The following is a 22,881-nucleotide window of genomic DNA, read 5'->3' on the forward strand; positions in this document are numbered from 1 at the left end:
CAGAACCGAACATACCTGTATGTATGTACATACACACATTTATACTTATATACATTCACACACACACACACACACACACACGCACATATACACACACTCACACACACACACACACGCACATATACACACACTCACACACACACACGCATACACATATATATGTACATATATATATATATATATATTTGCGGTTTACTATCAGGGAGTGAATAATTATTACAATTAAAAGGGTAAAGGTTTATCAATTTATTAATTTATTAATAAATTAACAATTAATAATTTTTACCAAGCCCTTCGGTATGTAAACACCATTATCGGTGGAGAACTTATTTAAAAGTTCTTATACATTTATAAACATAATTAAGGGATCAGCAAACAGTTGCTTCACCACATACCGAAGTTCAGAAATAGCAGCTAAAAAGCTGAGACTCCAACAGATAGCATTACTTGTAACTTGGTAAAAATTATTAATTGTTGATTTATTAATAAATTAATAAATTGATAAACCTTTACCCTTTTAATTGTAATAATTATTCACTCCCTGATAGTAAACCGCAAATTTTTCTGCGGTATTGCTTGTGATGCACATGGTAATTTCTTGAGGAGGAATAGTGGACTGGCTGGCCTATGTAGGTTCGGATGTGGTCTCAGGTTGTGCCGATGCATGACGTTCACTCGTTCATGCATGCACAGTTTGCTAGCACCGTCGAATTTACAACTAGAATATCATACCGATGAAGGAAATGGAGTGTTATCGCTCATAATCCAGAAACGCGTCTATGATTAACTTCTGTGTAAATATATATATATATATATATATATATATATATGTGTGTGTAGAGAGAGAGAGAGAGAGAGAGAGAGAGAGAGAGAGAGAGAGAGAGAGAGAGAGAAAAGAGAGAGAGATAGAGAACACAAACGCATATACGCACGCATAGCCACACAAACACACACACAAATGCCATCTTATTTAAGGGACCATATGTTATCTTGATTGCATTGAAGCCAAACGGGACCCAACTGGATCAAAGCCGCCAACCCGAGTATCACTCATTTTGACACAAAGAAGTGGTGGGAGGGGCCGATTTCATTCCAAAGTTTATTATTATTATTATTATTATTATTATTATTATTATTATTATTATTATTATTATTATTATTATTATCATTGGACACTGCGATAGGTCGAACGTCCATTTTAGCTTTTTATTGGAAATTAGTGGAGGAAAAGTGCGACGATGTTCTTGCAGAGACCTTAGGTGTCGAAGAAGATCAGCCAGCTGCTCTTTTCGGGAGAACTTTCAGGCCTGATGGATAATTTCCCAAAATCTCTGGCCTGGCAGTGCTACCGGGAAGCTTTGCCTGTTCGAGATAAACTTTACAGGTACAGAAGTGCCGTCAGCCGAGCATGTCTGAGATGCACGCAGGACGACGAGACGGTGCTGCATGCACTCATCCAGTGCCCGAGCATTGCTGACCTTTGGGTTTATGTCGAACACCTGCTGTCGCATGTGGGACGGATCCGTCTGTCAACTGAATCCACCGTGAAGATCGTCCCGCCGCCATCCTTTAACCGGGAAGGAAAGACTGTTTTTATATGCCTGGTGGCCATAGTGAAAGAGATTGTATGTTCGACGAGATTGAAGGGGTTGAAGACAAACACTTTTCTCTTTGGCCAAACCCATGGTTCTTTATGGGGTTTTTCCATGAGCAGCCCTCAAATGTTTCCTCCCAAATGAGAATCACACATTGTTGACTTTTTTAAACTTTTGTTAGTCTTGTTTACACGCAAAACCATCACAACACACTCACACACACACATACACATTCTTTGTTTTATCCTGTACTGTCCATAATGTTTTTCTTAATGTAAACCCTTGTGGTGGTTTTAGGAGGGCTGACGTGTTCAAATATAGCAACATGGAGACAAAGTTTGTATGCAAGGAGACAAAAACAGGGGCAGAACAGAAAATTTAGGTTCGTTGTTTGTATTTGTAAGTATCTGAAGGGCGGATGGGATTAGAAGGAGACTCGTTGGCTGCTATTTCTAACGAGTCGAGTCGAGTTTCACCGCGTAGAAAGTTTTTCATTGGTTCCTTTACTTGTGGTATTGTGAACCAAATGTGCTTAATGATGCAGCATGATGCAATGTGATGCAACGTGATGCAATGTCTCGTAGTGAAGTGTGGAGCTGTGTGATGTGATATAACCTGGTAAAGTGCAGAGCAATAAGTACGGTGCAATGAGGTGCACTGCGGCACAGTATGATATAATACGACGCTGGTGCCGTGTGAAGTTGAGTAATGTGGTACTGCTTGGTACAGGGGTGCAGTGTAGAGCGGTATAGTATATAATGTGGCTTTGTGGTCAAGAAATTCAGGTAAGAACGTGAGTTCAATTCCCTGCGCTGGAAATCACTTTATTGCATGTTGCTGCAGTCAACTCAGCTGACAAAAATGAGTTGTACCTGTAATTCAAAGGGGCCAGCCTTGTCACAATCAGTGTCACACTGAATCTCCCTGAAATCTACATTAAGGCTACGCGTGTCTGTGGAGTACCCAGCTACTTGCACACTAATTTCACGAGTGCACTGTTCCTTTGATCGGATCAAATGAAACAGCCCTCGTCGCAACCGACGGAGTGCCAATTTATAATATAATGTGGTCTACTGTTGAGCAGTCTAGATTGGTATGGTACATTCTAGTGTGGTGTTGTGAATGATATAGCATGGTATGCAGTGTGGTTGTCTTGGTTCGCTCAGACTGGCAAAACTAGGTTATCTCTGACCTTTCACCTGAGAAACAATTTAATCATTGACTGAGATAACAATATGGGGAGAAAGGCGGTGCGGAGCTGGCAGACTCGTTAGCACGCCGGGCGAAATGCTTAGCGATATTTCGTCTGTCTTTACGTTCTGTGTTCAAATCCCGCCGAGGTCAACTTTGCCTTTCATTCTTTCGGGGTCGATAAATTAAGTACCAGTTGTGTACTGGGGTCGATCTAATCGACTGGCCTCCTCCCCAAATAATTCGGGCCTTGTGCCTAGAGTAGAAAAGAATATATATATATATATATATATATATATACATATATATATATATATATATATACATACACACACATATGTTTGTAAATAAAACATTGATAAACTTTTATAGGTTTCGACTAGTATAGGCCCAGGCCATGTTTAACTTAAAAGCATCACCTGGTGATGCGTTTATGTATGTATGTATGTATGTATGCATGCATGTAGGTGTTTATGTATGTGTGTATGTATGTGTGTGCGTATATATATATAATAATGATTGTTTTCATGTCCGGTTACAATAAAAAGAATTTTACGTTAATCTTAGGATTTATTATTCTTTAACAAGAATATTATTGAGAGTGATTTCAAAGTATTGGCCAGCTAAGCCATCATCGTACTCTGTGTGTGTGTGTGTGTGTGTGTGTGTGTGTGTGTGTGTGTGTGTGTGTGTGTGTGTGTGTGCCTGTTCGCCCGTGTTTAAGTATAAGTATATATATGTACACGCGTCTGCATGACATTAGACACTCTGCCAAGTTGTAAAGACACTCCCCCACACACATACATACATACACACACTATCACCACCCTCCACCACCCCAGCCCATCCAATGCCTGCCCTCCCCCCCACACACACACATACACACTTTTCCATATTGTTATCTCAGTCATTGATTAAATTATTCAGCAGGTCAAAGGTCAGAGAAAGTTCACTGTAGCCAGTTTGGTTTAGGTTTGGATCAAAGACGACACTGCATCAACAACATCGCATCATGCAATACCACCCCTGATTAGTCTCTACACTACAGCGCCCCCCACCGCACCAGGTCACGCCTCAATACACACCACGCTGCATGAAGGCCTCCACTCTACATTGCATCACACCTAAATGCACCACACATAGCGAATCTTGTTAAATTTCTCTAAGCTGTAGAGCAGTATATATTAAAAATGGGGAAGGCCGGTTTATGGACGGGAAACCTAAGGTAATCTCACAAACCGGCCTTCCCCATTTTTAATATATGTGTGTGTGTGTGTGTGTGTGTGTGTGTGTGTGTGTGTGTGTGTGTGTGAGTGTGTGTGTGTGTACGTGGGGGGGGGGGGGGCAGTGGTTAGAGAAGAGGACTTGCGGTCGATCGATCGCGGGTTCGAATTTCAGACCGCGCGATGCGTGTGTTTATGAGCGAAACACCAAAGCTCTACGCGGCTCCGGCTGAAGATAATGGCGAACATCTGTTGACTCTTTCGCCACAACTTTCTCTCACTCTTTCCTCCTGCATCTAGCAGCTCACCTGTGACGGACAGGTGTTCTGTCCAGGTGAGGAACCTATACGCCAATAAAACCGGGAAACTGGCCCTTATGAACCAGACATGGCTCGAAATGGAACAAACAACAACAATATATATATATGGCCTAGTAAATAGGCTGTTGGACTCACGATCGCTAGATCGCGGTTTGGATTCCTTGACCGTTATGTTCTTGAGCAAAACACTTCATTTCACGTTGCTCCAGTCCCCTTTTCGATCAGTAGGGTGGAGATCATTGGCCTGCGTGCCTCGCCAGCGGGGTGGTGTCATTCGAAGGCTAAAACAATGCAAAGCGCATTGTGACCAGCGATGTGTAACAACATCTGATAGTCTGGTCGGTCACGTGATCACGTGATATATATTCTGGATGTTCCGTTGGATTAAAGGAATACGAGGTGCCAAGAGGATATTTCCATTGACTCGCTGTTACATGGGAGAACAATTATCGAAAGTATTAAACATGCTGTCAAGCCATACGAATGATGGCTGAGGTTTCAATGTTCCACGGAACTTGCAATGGATGCGGGCGACGAGAATGTCACGGTTTTCCGGCTAAATCCACGAAGTCCTACAAAGCTGCAATTGAACTTGGGGAGAATAGCAGAAGAATGAAATTTTGCCGACTGCTGAGGGAAGTAGAGAATGCTTCATCTTGCATAGGGCTGAGGTACCTTAGAGAAAAAAAAACCAATGCCGAGAGCGAAAAATGATGTCCTTTTTTCCAAAAAATGCCTCAAATAAAGTACTGAATTTTGTTTTTCTCTTGAATATGCGCTGTTGAAATTGGGTGCGTCTTATACGCCGGCGCGTCTTTTAAGCCTTCAAATATAATATATCTTTTATAAGCATTTAAGCAAAATAATCGTTGTGTGTTTGTTTCTGTCCTTGGTTTGGTGAGGCGACCGAACGAATGGCAGAACGGGGTAGAAAAAAAAAGCATGCTATGGTGTGAACCGAAAGAAGCTCCACCGTCCCAAGATGATATCAATGTTGTTGGCTAAGAGTTGGGAGTTGGGGTGGGGGGTCTTTGCTGACGGAAGGTACCTAAATGGTTGTGAATTCCAGTGGACGGGTAATCGAAAAATAAGTCCCGCTGGGTAAACTGAATGCAAAATATTTATGAATCTAAAAATATCAACTCTCCTCGTCACATTCCACTCTCCCCAACACACACACACGCACGCAAGCACGCACACACAGAGTACGTATAGGCACATACCTACACACACATATGTAACACATTCGTACACACACATGCACGTGTTCCATTTCGTAACCAGTGATAAGATAATGAAAATAAATGTTGAAGCCACACCTTGCTGACTTTATACATTTGTCGCTTTTGCTGATAGCATGCACATTGACTAAGACTAACGTCCACTCTGTGTGTGTGTGTGTGTGTGTGTGTGTGTGTGTGTGTGTGTGTGTGTGTGTGTGTGTGTGTGTGTGTGCGTTGTGTAGGGGAGGGGTGTAGTCTATGTTGCGTGTGGTGTGTGTGTGCATGTGTGTGTAAGGGGGTGTAGTCTGTGTTGCGTGTGGTGTGTGTGTATGTGTGTGTGAAGGGATGTTGTCTGTGTTGCATGTGGTGTGTGTGCGTGTGCGCATGGTGTGTGTGATGTGAGTGTGTGTATATGTATGTGTTTGTGCCTTTGTCTGTGTCTGTGTCTGTTTCAGAGTGTGTGTTTGTGTGTTGCGTGTGAGGGGTGTGTGTGTGGTGGGTTGTGTGTGTGTGTGTGTACTGTCTGTGTACGTATGTAGTGTGTGTGTGTGCGTGTAGTATGTGGGGATGGGGTTTTCTCTATGTGTTGTGTGTGTATGTGTGTGTGTATGTGTGTGTGTGTGTGTATTCCTGTGTATGTTTCGCTCAGTGTGTTGTATGTGTTTGCACGTGGGTGTGTCTGTGCGTGTGTTTTCTTAACTCTACATGTACCTCTGCGTGTATGCGTGCATATGTACCTGTCTGTATGCGCTCACGCGCGCGCGTGTGTGTGTGTAGTGTGTATGTGTGTGTGTGCGTAACGCTTTTTCATTATAATCATTTTTCTAATGAAATTTTTGATAAAAAATTAAGATATGGTGGTGTAAGGGGTTGTAGGGTGCTGGTGGGGTTTAGAGGAGGTGGGGTTGCAACAGATGTAGTGTGATTGGTTGGTTGGCTGGCTGGTTGGCTGGTTGGCTGGTTGGTTGGTTGGTTGGTTGCTGCTGCTGATGCTGCTGCTGTTAAACGCTATGAGAATCCTAATGGTGAAGACCTAACTATCAAATGATCCTAGCCAAAGCCGGATTAAGACCCAGAGAGGCCCTAAGCACTTAAAAGATCTTGGAGCCCCCAAATATAATTCAAAATAGAAAATAATAGATTAAAATTACGACGTTTCATATACGAATGCGTATGTAAACAATGCGATCGAAGATGGAAGAAATAGGTGATGGGTGTATGTGCAGGTTTCTGGAGTTATTGCTCTTTCATCAGTTCCATATCCAACCCATTAACTATAAACGAAGACATTACTTAAAGAGCCACCAAAAATAGCAGCGTAACACAACTGGATGGGTCGATTGTAGAGCTGAAGAAATAGCAATAACTCCTGAAATATGCATATACCCCACCAACTATCTATTTTTCTATCTTCGATTGCATTGTCTACATGGACGAATTCGTATGTGAAGCGTTGTAACTTTCAGTGTTGGCTCTAATTTCTATAGAAAATAGTTGATCTGTTTATTATAAATAAATAGGCAAATAGGTCTGTTATGAGCCTACAGGTTCATTAAGCTGGACCTTATCCCGTCTCCAATGACGTATAAGCAATTGAGTGTACTATATTTCACCTGAATGAGACGACAGTCCTTCGAATGGTTAAATCCTACCTACTGCTGCTGGTACCCAGTTTCAGCTGAGCAGACTGGAACAAAGTGAAACGAAGTGTTTTCTTCAGGAACACAACGCGCCGCCCGGTCTGGGAATCGATACCACGAACTCAAGATCGTCAGTCCAACACACAGCCAAGTAGGTCGCGCGTCTTCACAGATCTATTGTTCATCATTACCCAACAACAGCTGAGATATTTGTTATTCAACAACATCAACAGACACATCTGTAATTCAACCAACACCAAGAGATACAGTTGAGCTACTTGTTATTCAACCGACCTGTTATTCAACCGACTTGTTATTCAACCGACTCTGAACAGATGCAACACAGTTTAGTTATTTGATACTCAGCCATCATCGTCGTATATTTTCTTTCTTCAGTTTCTGTTTTAACTTGACATACCGTGTCCTTAAACAAAAACCTGCCCACTCACACTAGATGCACTCGGCTGTGAAATATGTCAAACATCAAGAATGATGGGGTGTTTCTTGGTTTTGTTTCTTTACTATTTATATCTTTTTCAAAGCCAAAAAGCCAAAAGACACAGTTAAACAAAGCCTCACATTCGGTGACGGAGTTGAAAAATGTGGGGGGGGGGGGGATGTGTGTGTTAGTTGACAGCAGATGAGTTATGAGAGAAAAGAGTCCAGGGATCATCCTGTTAATAGTTAAGAGTATTTTAAATCTATGTAGGAGTAGATTAAACACGGGTTATGAGGGAAAACAGGTCTTAGGTCATGATATCAAGGGGGAGAATATTTAAAGTGTATGTTTGACAAATAGATATGGATACTGGGGGACCGCTTTTTAATCTGAATGAAGGAGCTCAGCAAGGGAGAATATATTGAATAAGTACAAGGCTTAAAAAATACAAACTGGGGTCTTTTCGTTCGACTAGAGTTCTTCAAAGCGCTGCCCCAGCATGGCCGAAATCTAATGACTGAAACAAGTAAAAGATTAAAGATAACAGAAGCCCATAATAGCCTTTTTTAATATAGGCGCAAGGCCTGGATGGTTCCAAATTTCGGTACATCATTAGCAATTTTAGAAGAGCGAGTAAATCTGTTCTATCGTCCCCAGTATTTGACTGGTATCTATATTACAAATCCGGAAAGGATGAGAGGCAAAGGTGACCTCAGCAGGATTTAAATTCAGAAAGTAAAAAGTCAGACTAAATGCTGCTAAACATTTCTTTTTCCCTTTTCTTTTCTTTTTTTTACTCTTTTATTCTTTTTTTTTTTCTCTCTGTCTTTCTTCCCCTTTTTCTCTATCACTTGACTTTGTAAATGGACAATTTCGTGTGCTTATTTTAATGGCCTATCAATGTATACAGTGCGCTTCTCTGCCCTAGGTGTCAGGAAGATACTCGGCAAGAAATGGAAACAATTGAAAGATGATATTGAAAATAATAATAATAATAATAATTATTATTATTATTATTATTATTATTATTATTATTATTATTATTATTATTATTAGGCAATATCACTGAGCTAAATGACATGATATATGCTGCAGCCACAAAAGAAGCAGGATACTCACTCAAACCCATCCGAACAGGAGTTCTACCACCCAAACAGACCTTGTGGATAAATAACATCCAGAACAAAATTAAAAAAAAGAGAAAAGATTTATCGATTTTCAACGAAATTAGTAAACAATCAACACTACTAAGTAACAAGAAGAAAACAAAAATACTGTACAAATACAGCATTACAGAAAAAGACTTACCTGAGGCAAAAGAAAAACTAAAGCAAGACATCCTTGCCAAAGCACAGAGGATCCGCCGGTATGAGAAACGCCAACGTTTCTTTGAACAAAACAAACAGTTCAAATCCAACCCCAAAAAACTCTACCAAGAACTGGGTAAAAATAAAATAGACATTACTTCAGCACCAACAGCAGAAGAACTAGAGAAATTCTGGAAACAAATATGGTCGGTGAAGCAACAACCCCAAAAAAGGACCATTAAAACAACGAACTTAGCACCTGAGCAACTCTGGGCCCCTATAACAACTGAAGAGGTCACCCAGACACTGCAAAGACTAAGCAACTGGAAAGCACCTGGACACGACAAGATCCCCAATTTCTGGTTAAAACACCTGCCAGCAATGCATAAAAAGCTGGCAGAAAACTTTAACAACATAATAGCAGATCCAGAGACAATGCCTGAATGGCTCACAAAAGGGAAAACCATCTTAATCCCCAAATCCACGGAAACGGAGAAACCACAAAACTATAGACCTATAACCTGTCTCCCTACGATCTACAAAGCCTTTACTGCAATAATATCGCAGAGATTGAGTAAACACCTGGAAAATAACAACCTGTTTCCAGAAGAGCAGAAGGGATGCTGCAAGGGCTCATACGGCTGTAAAGATCAATTATTGATCAATAAAGCCATAACTGAAGACAGCCGCAGAAAGAAGAAAGGCCTCAGTATGGCCTGGGTGGACTACCAAAAGGCTTTCGACAGTGTTCCCCACACGTGGATTCTGGAAACACTAGCCATAAACAAGGTGGCACCAATTATCATAAAATACATAGAGCACTCAATGAACAAATGGCAGACAGTGTTACAGCTCCAAACAAAAGAGGGACTTGTGAAAACGAAAGCCATCCCCATTAGAAGAGGAATATTCCAGGGAGACACGCTCTCTCCACTCCTGTTCTGCCTGGCACTCACACCTTTAACAGAATTGCTAAATAGAACTGGATGCGGTTACAAATGGTATGGAAAAACAGTCAGCCACCTTCTATATATGGATGACCTAAAATTATATGCAAAAAACGACAAAGAGCTAGAAACACTACTACAGACAGTACACGGCTTTACCAAGGAAATAGAAATGAAATTCGGATTAGAAAAATGTGCCAAAGCAACCCTGAAAAGAGGAAAATTAGTTAAAAGTAGCAATATAACACTAGATAAAGCCAATGAAATAAGAGAACTAGACGAAAGCCAACCATATAAGTATTTAGGAGTCAATGAACTAGATAGGATACAACATACACAAATGAAAGAAAAAATAAAGAAAGAGTACTATAGACGAGTTAGATCAATACTAAAAACAGAGCTCAATGCTAAAAACAAGATAATGGGTATCAACACTTTAGCTGTCCCAGTTATAAGCTACAGCTACAACATCCTTAACTGGACACTAAACGAACTATGTAAAATAGACAGGAAAACAAGAAAAATAATGACAGGATATAGGATGCACCACCCAAAATCTGACATAGAAAGGCTATATATACAACGCACAGAAGGTGGCAGGGGTCTTATACAGCTAGAAAACTATTATAAAATAACCACTATAGGACTGCAAAAATACCTACTCCAGAAGCAAGGGAAACTAATACAAATAGCCACAAAACACGAGCAAAACAAAAAACTGTTTTCAGTATTTAAGGAAGCTGACAAATACAAACAAGAAATCAATCTACCTAACAAATACGAAGAAGAAGAAGAAGAAGAAACAACAAAAGCTATAAAACAAATGAAATCCAAACTAAAACTAGAACAGCAACGGACCATGATAAAACGATGGCAAGAAAAGCCCCTACATGGTAAATACTGGGCTAAACTAAATGCGAAAGAAATAGACAGAGAAAAATCCCAGCAATGGCTGAGAAGCTCAGGACTCAAAGCAGAGACTGAAGGATTTTTAATTGCTGCACAAGACCAAAGCCTCCCCACCAGAAATTACCAAAAACACATAATGAAAAGAAATATAACAAGTAACTGTAGAATATGTGGAGATCGACAAGAAACAATAAATCATATTATCTCTGGCTGCCCAGTCCTGGCTAAGAAGGAATATATCCACAGACACGACAGAGCTGGGACCTATATACACTGGAAGCTATGCCAACATTATGGAATAACAACAGAAAAAAGATGGTATAAACACACGCCAGAAAAGGTCACAGAAAACGAGAAAGCAACCATACTCTTGGATATGCCAATACACACAGATAGAGAAATTAAGGCAAATAGACCAGATATAGTTGTCAAAGATCATGAAGAAAAAAAATGCTTTCTAATTGATGTATCAATACCAGCAGATGACAACGTTTCTCTAAAAGAAATGGAAAAACTTTCAAAATACAAAGACCTGGAAATAGAGATAACTCGAATGTGGAATCTAAAAACAGAAACAATTCCTATCATAGTAGGTGCCTTAGGTATAATAAAAAAAATATTCAGACAAATACATAACAAAAATAGCAGGAGTTACAAATATATATAACATACAGAAAATTGCACTACTGGGTACTGCACACATCCTACGCAAAACACTTTCAATACAGTAAACATAAGAGCACCACAGCAAACCACAGCACATACCCAAGGCGCACAGAGCTGCGCTCGGTAGTGAAGTGAAAGCACGTTATAAAAATAAAACTACTGAATAATAATAATAATAATAATAATAATAATAATAATAATAATAACATCTTTACGAGTATTCATTTTGAATATTTACTCATATATATATAACGGTGGTGCCCCAGCATGGCCGCAGCTCTCAAGCTGAATCTAGTAAAAGAAAAAAAATATAAGTATGTGTGTGTGTATGTACATATATGTGATTGTATATATATATATATATATATATATATATATATATATATATAAATAATTTGTGAAAGTTATCATGTCTGCTTTTCAATGGGGGACATAAATGTAATCAGTACCTTTACGAAAGCCTCCTCTTACTACTACCGTTTCCAGTAGATGCCAAATTCACGAACGTATTGTTCAAATATCTGCAATAAAAATGCAATCACGATGTAAAGTCTCTTTCACACCCAAACGGTGGCGGTGAGGGGAGGAGGGGGAGGAGGCAGATAAGTTGAAAAGGCGTCTCGCTTTTCTACGAAACGACTCCACACAAAGATGACACGACAAACGTCCATTTTGGAAAGTAACCCAATATTTTTTACGAAACACCCGAGCTCGCCAAAAGTCACGTCCCTTCGACTCAAAGCACAACCGTAAGAGCAACAACAATAACGACGACGATGATGTTGATGATGATGATGATGATGATGTTGATGGTTTCTTTTATTTACCAACAAGGCGAATGATTAAGGATGACTCAATAACAAAGACAGACACAAGGGGCTGTGGGGGGAAGGAGCGGGGGTGTTTACATTGCAAAATGAATAAGAAACACGTGGAATATAAATATGAATGGAATAAGTAATAAAGCGAAGTTGTGTAACCTCGTGGTTGGAGTGTTGTTCGCAAGATCGCAGTTTCGATTCCCGGTTGGGCAGCGCGTTAAGTTCTTGAGCAAGACACTTCATTTCACGTTGCTCCAGTCCACTCAGCTGTAAACGGATAGCCCTGCGACGGACTGGCGTTCCGTTCAGGAGGGAAGGTCGTGATCTCGGTCATGAAAACAAGGTTACTGGCATTATGAGTCCTGGAACTTGAGACTGCAATATATCCAAAACATTTGAAGAAGGAACTGCACAGGTTCAAGAGTCCGTGAACGCCAGGAGCAAGTCTCCTCTTCAACAGACGGTCTCCAGCCAATAACTGTATTTCGTATATTTAGAACTATTCCTTCCACTCCTGCTATTTTTCGCTTATAGCACCATGTTTCAATAAATACCCTTGAGAACACCAATTCCTTCCATTTCAACCGAAACTGAAAAAAGTCGACGATGAGAGAGGAGGAAGAGGAGGAAGAGGAGATGGCGGAATGCTTGAAGAAGATAGACAAGGCTTTGGAGGAAAGAAGCTTTGCTGCGGCGACGGAAGAAGAGTGCGTAGACGTAAGGCTGGAGGACATAAAATAAGTTTAAAGGAATGCTTGAAGGAGAAGGGAACGAAGTGAAGGTGCCCCCCTCCCCTGCCCAAAGAAGTTTTGAAAGAAACTGCGGAAAAAAATAGTAATATATCGAATTTACTCAGTGGAAGCCAGAAAAGTTGAAAATACGTCAATGGTACAAGTAGAAAAGGCGTTGAGACCAGTCTAGCAAGGGATTTTGTACCTTGCCAGAGGAAAGAAAATTGGAATGGTAGAGGTGCGGTTTCGGGAAGTAGTTACCGGCAGGGTGCATTCAGCAACACCGCTGAAAACTAATGAGGTAGTTCTTCTGTCCGTTTACCTTGGCAGAAGTAGAGGGAATACTCCCAGAGGTTGATGTAGCCTGGCTGCTAGGCGTGGAGGAGAAGGTGGTGGTCCTCCAAGCCACCAGAACTCCCCCATAGGAATTGGCAGGGACAAACCCTGGATATGGTAGTGCAAGTCGCTGAAGAAGATTTGGAAAAGACGGTCGAGAATATAGCAGTTGGAAACACAACGTTGAAAGTTAGTGGATGGAAGGATACCGAGATGCTACAAATGTGGACTGAAAGGCCACATTAGATCGGAGTGCCCTCCACCAACAGAAAAGACTAAAGAGCATGAAAAAGTGGTGGATGCCCCAAAGCCCGTGGAGGAGGAGGTAAGAGATGTGGCACTGCAGAGTACCAGTATCGAAGAAGAGGAGACAAGCACCAACTGGAAGATAGCAGGAAAGAAGAGGAAAAAAAGGAAGCCACATGCCTACCCGGCCCTCACCCACACCCACTCCCTACAGGCACCAACCCTCTCCATGCCCCACTTGACATGAAGACAAGCACACAGGAGCCCCAAATTTCCCCACCCTCGCCCTTGAAAAAACATGATATATTGTATAGTTGAGAAAAGGAAGAACTATGACAAAACAGACTTGTGGGACAATGCTATAAAAGTGGGTGTATTATAACCTCGGACCAACCAAAGACATGTGACAGGATATAGTAGAGGGAAACTGAAAGAAGCCCGTCGTGTGTGTGTGTGTGTGTGCGCCTTTGTCCCCCACCACCGCTTAACAACCGGTGCTGGTGTGTTTACTTTCCCGTAACCTAGCGATTCGGCAAAAGAACCGATAGAATGAGTATCTGGCTAAACAAATAAACAGTTCTGGGATCGATTTATTCAACTAAAAAAATCTCCCAGCATGGCCGCAGTCTAATGACTGAAACAAGTAAAGGCTAAATATTTTAAAGAAATTCGTCTCAAAGTGAAAAACGAGGGATCGAATCACTGAAGCAAATTTAATAAACAGTTTTTACCCCCAATTAGACAGACACTCCTCTGGTATATTATATTAACCAGGTGAAGTGGGACACACATCCTCCTGGCTATTCAAACAACTTCCTTGTTGCTCTTTTTCTTAATATATTCGTTTATAATTTAATTTTTGTCCTCTTTTAGATTAAACCACCTGCCACAGGAATTTCGGCTGCCTTTGTGTGCATGTGTGTGTGGGTGTTTGCAGACGTATATATGTGTATATGTTTGAGTGCGTGTATGTGTGCGTGCGGATGTGTGTATGTGTGTATCTGTGTATATGTTAGTGTGAATGTTAGTGCGTGTATGCATGTGTGCATGCGGATATGTGTGCATGTGCAAGTGTGTGTATATGTGTTTATGTGTGAATGTTAGCGCGTGTATGTGTGCGTGCGGATATGTGTATGTAAGTGCGTGTATCTGTGTATATGCGTTTGTGTGTATATGTTTGAGTACGTGCGGATATGTGTATGTATGCAAATGTATCTGTGTATATGTGCTTATGTTTGTGTGCGTATGTGTGCGTGCGTGTGAATGTATGTGTTTGCGTGTTGCCGTGCATGTTTGTGCGCGTGTATGTGTTTGTGTGCGTGTGTGAGCTGTGTGTGCGTGTGCGCGTACCTGACTGCATGTGCTATTGTTAGTGGTATGTAGCCCAAGGTGAACCGTCGCCATCCCATCTGTTTGTGTATCAGACACTACACACAGACAGACAGACAGACAGACAAGTTGTAGGTACGTCTGTTTGTCTGCCTGCCTGTTTATGTGTCAGCATGTTGTTGTTGTTGTTTTTTAACCCCTGGCAGACCTGTATTAAGACCCATAGAGGCCTTAAAGCCCTAAACACTTAAGATCTTGGTGACCCTGTGTATATGTAATTCAAAATATAAGCAACAATAATCCACAAAATAAATTATTTTTCAAAATGAAACAAAACAATGACAGAAAAATAATCTTTATTTTTGTATAAACTTCCACTTTTTATTAGAAAAATTTTCTATTTTATTTTATTTGACACCATGAACACTTCGAGATTATATTCCCGATCATACAAACCATTTTGAATATTACTTTAGCAAATTTAAGGTGATTTCTTTTGTGCCGTAAACCATCTACCATTTCTGTGGTGCCCCACCCCACACACATGCACACTTTCCTTGATGAATTAAATACACGCTTATTTTGCTTAATGGTTAATCCAGCGCTGACTACAGGCCGCTGATGATCATCTTATTAGGTTGTATATATATATATATATATATATCGTGTACGATATTATCCAAGTTGTTTGCATTTTTTTCAGAGTGCATGATTGACTTCAAAGAGATTTAACTACTGATTCTAGCAAGTCGAGGACCGCATTGTCAAATGCGCGCGCGAGCGTGCGTGTGTTTGTGTCGCAGGAACGTTAATTACTTCATTCATTCTTTCATTATGGCTGACTTCTATAGCCTAAAAGTTTTGAGATGGAATTGACACAAAATTCCTCTTAATGAAAACTCTTATAAGGTGGGCAACTTTGGAGCGACCTCAGCGAAAATTTAGTTTATATAAATAAGACCCCGACACGTTACAGCAGCATAATTTGCTGCTGTAACGTGTCTAGGAAAGAGATGATGATTTGGTTTAATCCATCGTATAAATTTGCAGTCACCACGAACACAGGCGAGAATTTTCAACTTGAACGAGATCTTCCGGAGGCTTGTGTAAAATCTGTAAAATTGGTCTTCAATGGGATATTCCACATAAAGTATTGTCCGATAATGTTCCTGGGATCAATTGTCTGATCAATACATCCTTTACCTGTCCTGAATCCTGCTTTCTTTTCCCTCGGTTTTTTGACCGAGGCTGATTCAATCCATTTAACTCTTTTTTGTCTTTTACTTGTTTCATTCATTTGGTTGTGGCCATGCTGGGGCACCACCTTGAAGTTTTGGCCGAATGAGTCCGCCTTAGTTCTTATTTTTGTTAAGCCTGGTACTTATTCTATCGGTCTCTTTGCTTTGAATTTGCTTCAGAAAGAGGTCTATGTTTGTGATGGTTAGTTAAGGTGTTTGTGATGGTTAGTTGGGGTGGGGGCGTTAGGAGTGTGGCTTGGATGTCAAGGGGGCGGCAACTCGAAAGAGTTTGGGAACCACTGCTGCACTAGGCCATGTGCTTCCACGCAAATCAATCTTGCTAATTTGGCTGAATATTAGTTTGTCAATAATTTAAAGAGATTGATGTGGTGAGCAGGCAGAATCGTTAACACGTCAGACAAAATGTTTAACAGCATTTCGTCCGACTTTACACTCTGTGTTCAAATTCTGCCGAGGTTGACTTTGCTTTTCATTGTTTCGTGGTCGATAAAATAAATACCAGTTGTCTAATGGGTCAATATTATCGACTTAACCATTCCCCGAAATTGCTAGTCTTGTACCTAAATTTGAAACCGATTTAAGGAGAGATTAGTATGAAGTTATATTTTTAAGCAGGCTGTCAGAGCAATCTCCTTATTTTTCTGTGCGCCAAGAGAATAAGATATATTCAAACACAAACACGTTACAACTTAGTCTAACTCGATTAAGTTGTGTGTCTGCAACAGCAAAATAGCCCTGGTTTGCTTGTTACCACGGTGTAAGGACACAAGGCTATATATGTAACCAACTTTTACAATGATATAAATCAAATTGAAAAGATAGAACAAGATTAGGATTTTGGGGTGGTTTCACCTGACAAATTATCAAAGGAACTTGTAAAATATTGCTTATGTCATTCCAGATGGCATGAAGGAGAGTGGGACATGGTAGGAGAAGGCAACAGTGTTTAAAACGAATGACAATCAAGGTGAAGATCCGGTTGACTTACTAAGTCACCAATTAAAACCCAGAATAGAAAATCTAATGAAAAGTAAATAGAAAATAGACACAATATAATACCCTGAAATAAGATCGAATTGAATGATATTTTGTGAAATGTTTAAACATATAGGCGTTGGCGTGACTGAGGTAAGGGGCTTACTTCTCAACTAAATGGTTCTGGGTTCAATCCTATGCGTGGAACTTTGGGCGTCTTCTATAGCCTCCGACCAATTAACGCCTTGTGAGTGAACTTGGTAGATGGAAACTGAAAGAAGCCTGTCGTATATGTATATATATATGTTTATATATTCTGTGTGAAGGCGCATGTTTCTAATTTTCCTTCGATTTTTTCTTTCTGTAAATCTATGTTGTTAATAAAATGTCCATTTTGAAAGCAAACACATAAAAATAATAAATCAAAATCGATATATTGCTAAAACGAACCCGTTTCGTTTTTGTATCCCGAAGACAAAATTAAAATTTGAAAAATTCAACTTGATAACAAAGAATGTGTTTTTTTATATTTATAATTTACTTTTTCTCAATGAAAAAAATTATAACAACAATAATATCAATGATTTCAAGTTTTGGCACAAGGCCAGCAACTTCGTGGATGGGGGTTAAGTCGATTACATCGACGCCAGTACTCAACTGATGGTTATTTTATCGACCCCGAGAGGGTGGAAAACAAAGTTAACCTCGGAGGGATTGCCTTCCATCCGTTGGAGATCGATTAAATGAAACACCAGTCAAGTATTTGCAGGTCCTGTGGTATCGACTTATTCCCCGCCTCAAAATTACTGCCCTTATGCCTAAATAAGAAATGAGTATTATTTTTAATAATAATAATGGTAATAATAATGATAAACAAGCATGTTTCAAAACAAAACGCGAAGGAGGACGCCCCATGAAAAACTCTACTCGTTTTTTTTACAAAGTCCACACATTTCCATGGAAACGTCCCACATTTTCTGGGCTAGTTGTTTGTCTTTCGCATAAGGACTCAAATTTTGAGAAATTTTCATGTTTTCAAAATATTGACCAGACATGTCCTCCAAGTTGGGATCCATAGCCAAATAGGCAACAGTCAAAGCGGCATCTCTAGGTAACATGTTAAATTTTCTAGATATCAAATCGAAAAAACGGGAGACTATCTTCGCCAGCATCTTCTGATCTGTTGTTATCTTGGAACCAGACCCAGTGTGAACACTGATTGTGCTCACTTGATAATCTTTCAGTTTTTCGCTTAAGATTTTAGCGTGCCAAATCTGAGCCAACTTGCTCATGTTATAACCAAACAGGTTTGGATATTTGATGTCTGATTCTTGTGTTAGTTGTCGTGAAAAATCTGGTTCTTCTTTGAGGAACGTGTCACCACACGGAATAACGTTGATAACTCGGCTGGGAGAAGATTTCTTCAGTAGATCGATCAGTAAATAGGTTAACAGAAATGGTCCCACGTAATTAACGCCAAATACATAATCGTACCCTTGTTTCGTTAATTTAAAAGGACTTAGTCCTAATCCAGCGTTGTTGAACAATACATCAATTCGATCTTCCGATGCAGTGATCTGAAAACAGAAACAAAACAACAAAGCTAACAACAAATTCCGAATACAAATGACTAACTCTTTGAATTAACGTTTGATGGGGTTGTGTATACCGCAGTCATATGCACTAGCGTAGCCAGAGGGGGTGATAGGGTCGGTCCACCCCGGGCGGCACTTTTGGGTCAACTGTCAGCAATATGTTATTTCGGTTAATATCTAGATCCGCACCCGGATGGGGTCTGGGAGCGGCACACACTCTAGCTACGTTAGTGGTCATATGTACCCTTAATGTAATTCTCAAGGACCATCAGCCTAACACGTTATGTGAACATGGTAGATCTTTCAATTGCAAGTGTAATCCACCCGACAGACTTCTAAACACTTTCTGCCCACCCAAATCCACCCAAAGTTTGTTGATACCTGGAGTTGTGATAAAATACCTAAGATACTTAGCTGTATGATCGAACCCGGAACCTCGTGATTACCAAACGAACTTCTTAACTAGTCGATATGCTGCATTTGTCTTTAGCGCGATTACTTACAATATTTATATCGCCTCGCTATTTCCATCGGTTTGATCTCCGATTGTCCTCAGGCAACAATTAATCAGAGGACAAATATCCGTCGAATGTAAATAATCTAGATAAAACGAGTCTGACAAAATGGTGGCGTTTTATTAAGATTATAAGCCAAGGAGACAACGTTCCTCACGGTCAATTAGCAGGGGTGGTGGTCAGAGCGTCTTTGCGATATTTGTTCTAGCTGTTATTTGAGAGAAGCTTATCAGCTATTTCTAGCGGTGCAGAGGTTGCCTCGACAGCCAGAACTTACAGTGTGTCAGGGAATGGGTATCAATGAGATAGGCTTCTTTTGGATATTGCCCGTGGTGGATATGATGTCTCGCAAGAACGATATCGTAACAAATGTAAAATTAGTACCAGATTGTGACTTTTACTTAAAAATAAACGATCAGAAATTGTTCCAATCTTGATGTCCTGACGCTAAAGAAAGGGGCTCAGTTATGGGTCTTACATAAGTTTTGTGGAGGGGTCAGCAATTGATCAAAGCTGACATGTGATGCTACGTTGTCATCAACCAGCCCCATTAAGGGACATTTTCAAAATGCATTTCTATAGAAGTGACGCACGTTTTAACATGAGGGTGTAAATTGCGTGTGGCTGACATCCGAATATAGAATATTAAGAAGTATTGAACAGTAATATGATCTATGAAGCAGCATGTTTGATCGAAAGCGATAAGAAATAGATCATGAATGTACAAAGTGTGGCAGACACCAGTGAGCCTTGAAGCAAACACACTTCTGTCGTGATTATTCTATCCTAATTTTCATACATAATGTATCAATGACTACATTATCCAATGTATTCTTCCTTGAGGAAGATTTGGTTGTTATTTCTAGCAAGCTGAGCGATCACATAGAGGCTTCCTTATAGGATTATCATTCAGGTGTCAATTTTCAACTGCTTAAAGGAAATATTAACCACATTGATCCCATTGTTTCTGAGGACATGTGAAGGCCATGGGCAGTTTCTCTGTAAGTCAAGGGAACAACTTTCCTCACTGGACAAGGGCACAGCTTTCCTCACTGGTCAAGAAGACAGCCTCTCGTTACAAGCCATGGAATCGGCCATTCCTATGGGCCATGGATATAGCTCCTTCCTAAAGACCGACCCTTTTAAAAAATAACAAAATTATCATCTAAATAAGAGGTGAATGGGGTTCATAGTTGCAGAACTTGAGGGACCCGTGCCAAACTAGGTTCAAAGCAATCTGAATTCACTTGATAACCTTTTATCTTTCAACAAGACATTTTATTTTTAAAGAAGAAATGAGATGTAGTGACATTCATGCCTTTCTCAGAAGTTCAGTGGTTCAGTAGCTTACTTGAAATGGATAAACATAATAAATCAGGAATGGAAACCAATCGAACAGTTCGATTTACAATGAGTTTAGCTCCATCTCATGACAGTTTAACGTAAATGAATAAAACCGAATACACAAAGAATATTTTAAAAACTCACTTTTTTAGCACATTCTCGGACGCTGTTGAGGTCTATAAAATCCAAATGGACAACGCTTAACATTTTAGGGTCTATACCGGTTGAATTTCGAATTTCATCGGCGACTTCCTCCGCTTTAGATATATTCCTACAGGCCATGATTACTTTGGCACCCTGCGCAACAAGATACTCGGCAATGGATCTACCTGTACCCGAAGTAGCTTCAGTAATAAGTATCGTTTTCCCATCCATTCGGAAGTAGTTTTTATGGCACTTGAAATGATAATGATATCGGATTTTCATCGCAATTTTGGAGAGAATATACAAGCAACACGTTGTGACTATACACAACAATATCGTGTAGAAAAGCATCGTAAAGATTTTTCCGTTTCTATCGAAATAATTCACTGCAAGTGACATTATTACTTTTTAAAAAATGTTGCAAGCGCCGTATATTAATATATCGAACTAATAACTCTCTCCGTCTCTCCTTTAGCTAATTCGAACGTCTGCTTCAGACAATATCAAAAACACAAATGTCTTAACGGATGAGGAAATGTTTTCTTTTTTTAAAAAATGGAAGAGAAAGTATTTAAATTCTGTTTCAGTTGTAGAGACGCAGCAGAGTGAAACATGTTTGGAACGTGACGATCTTCCACTCGGTATGCATCATCATCATCATTTACGTCCGTTTTTCTATGCTTTGTACGTATTTGTGTGTCAACAACGAAACAAAACTATCTGTTTATAAATCTGTTGTGTTATACTTCTCTGAAACTTGGACACGTCACAAACATCACTTTGAACTCTTGAGACGATTCTATCAAACATGTTTACGTCATATGCTGAAAATAAAATGGAAACCTTTCAAACCTGACTCCGATGTTCCAGCTACATCTGGTCGCTTCCAAGCAATAAATTTGAAAAATCAACTGCGGTGATCTGGAAATATTGTCTGCACGGAGGACGAGCCAACCTTAAAGCAATTGTTCTCTGGTGAAATTGTTCAGGAAAATAAAGTGTGTGATATAAAGAAAAGGTTCAGGCAATGGATCGCCCAGCCTGGTGTTGAAAAATATAGAATGGTGTGGAAACGTTTGAGCAAAACAGGATAATACAAGGAAAATAAGAGAAAAAACAACCAGTTAGGAAACATGAACTTGATTGACGTTTTTTCAATTTGTACATATTGTGATAAAACCTGTCTGTTTGGAGCTGGACTTAAATCTCTATACCAAAGCATTATATCGTGTATGTATGTATGTATGTATGTATGTATGTATGTACATCAGATTACTAGTGCTTCTGGTAACATGTAACGCAGTACAACCTGCCGCATGATCGAGCTGTCAGCGACTAAACCGGCAACCCTATCGAGCCTGCTTGGTAAGGTGGAGGATTTTCGTTGGACACCCAGCAGGACGAAAAGGAAAACTAAAAAAAAAACAAAAACGGATGAACTCAATAGAGTCAACGGCTAAACAACAGCTGGGGGTGAGAGACCCCTTAGTTTCTTCTTGGACAAGGAAAACACTGATACGACACCTGCAACTTTGTTTGTATCACTGTCCCCCGCTTCCGTTCGGGGACATAGAAATACCGGATGTAACGCCCAGGCGCGCGATAAACCGGGGGAAATGTCATTGCCTAAACATCCGTTGAAGCAAATATCAATAATGAAATTCCGAAATAACAGCCACCTCGTTGTAAAACCGGAGACGTTGGTCTTACTTGTTTCTGGACTCTCACCTGGCTTTGTAGGTGAGAGTCTTAGCGACGTTGTGCCAGCTGTTAGTGACTTAAAACTTCAGCACGGCCATTGCTGCCATTGTCTTAAACATCCAGGATAAATTGTCAGTGACGATCATGCTCGTCTAACGAGTTGACAGCCACTATGTATGTATGTATGTATGTATGTGTGTGTGTGTGTGTGTGTCCACTCGTGTGTGTGAGAATATATTCGCCTGTCTATATCGATACTTCAGTTTACAGCATCGCTTTCACATTGATTGAAGCCAAGCAATATCACCGTAATAAACCTTCAATCAGAGCCATGATGTTTATTGTTTTAATTTTTTTTTTTTTTGCCTTTCCTCTTATCTTTAATGCTTTCAATTAAGAAGCTTGTTGTTATTGTCGTTGTCCTA

At 40.1% G+C, this 22,881-nt stretch overlaps 1 protein-coding gene across 1 annotated transcript; it reads right to left on the reverse strand.

Annotated features, from left to right (window-relative positions):
- Positions 1 to 17,674: 17,674 nt before the first annotated feature.
- LOC106869998 (retinol dehydrogenase 14) lies at positions 17,675 to 21,526 on the reverse strand. Its single transcript, XM_014915956.3, has 2 exons — positions 20,756 to 21,526; positions 17,675 to 18,734 (listed from the first exon to the last, which is right to left on the reverse strand). The coding sequence occupies exons 1-2, from the start codon at positions 21,152 to 21,154 to the stop codon at positions 18,081 to 18,083; spliced, it is 1,053 nt and encodes a 350-aa protein (XP_014771442.1). The 5' UTR covers positions 21,155 to 21,526; the 3' UTR covers positions 17,675 to 18,080.
- Between the last annotated feature and the right edge of the window lie 1,355 nt (positions 21,527 to 22,881).

This window comes from Octopus bimaculoides, chromosome 4 (assembly GCF_046866305.1).
Source record: "Octopus bimaculoides isolate indiv1 chromosome 4, ASM4686630v1, whole genome shotgun sequence".
Taxonomy (NCBI): Eukaryota; Metazoa; Mollusca; class Cephalopoda; order Octopoda; family Octopodidae; genus Octopus; species Octopus bimaculoides.

Excerpts from the sequence above, each read along its gene's own strand:
- LOC106869998 (XM_014915956.3), bottom strand. The coding sequence starts at position 21,154 with ATGTCACTTGCAGTGAATTATTTCGATAGAAACGGAAAAATCTTTACG. Across the intron at positions 18,735-20,755 it reads TCCGAGAATGTGCTAAAAAA|ATCACTGCATCGGAAGATCG; the intron begins GTGAGTTTTTAA and ends TTCTGTTTTCAG.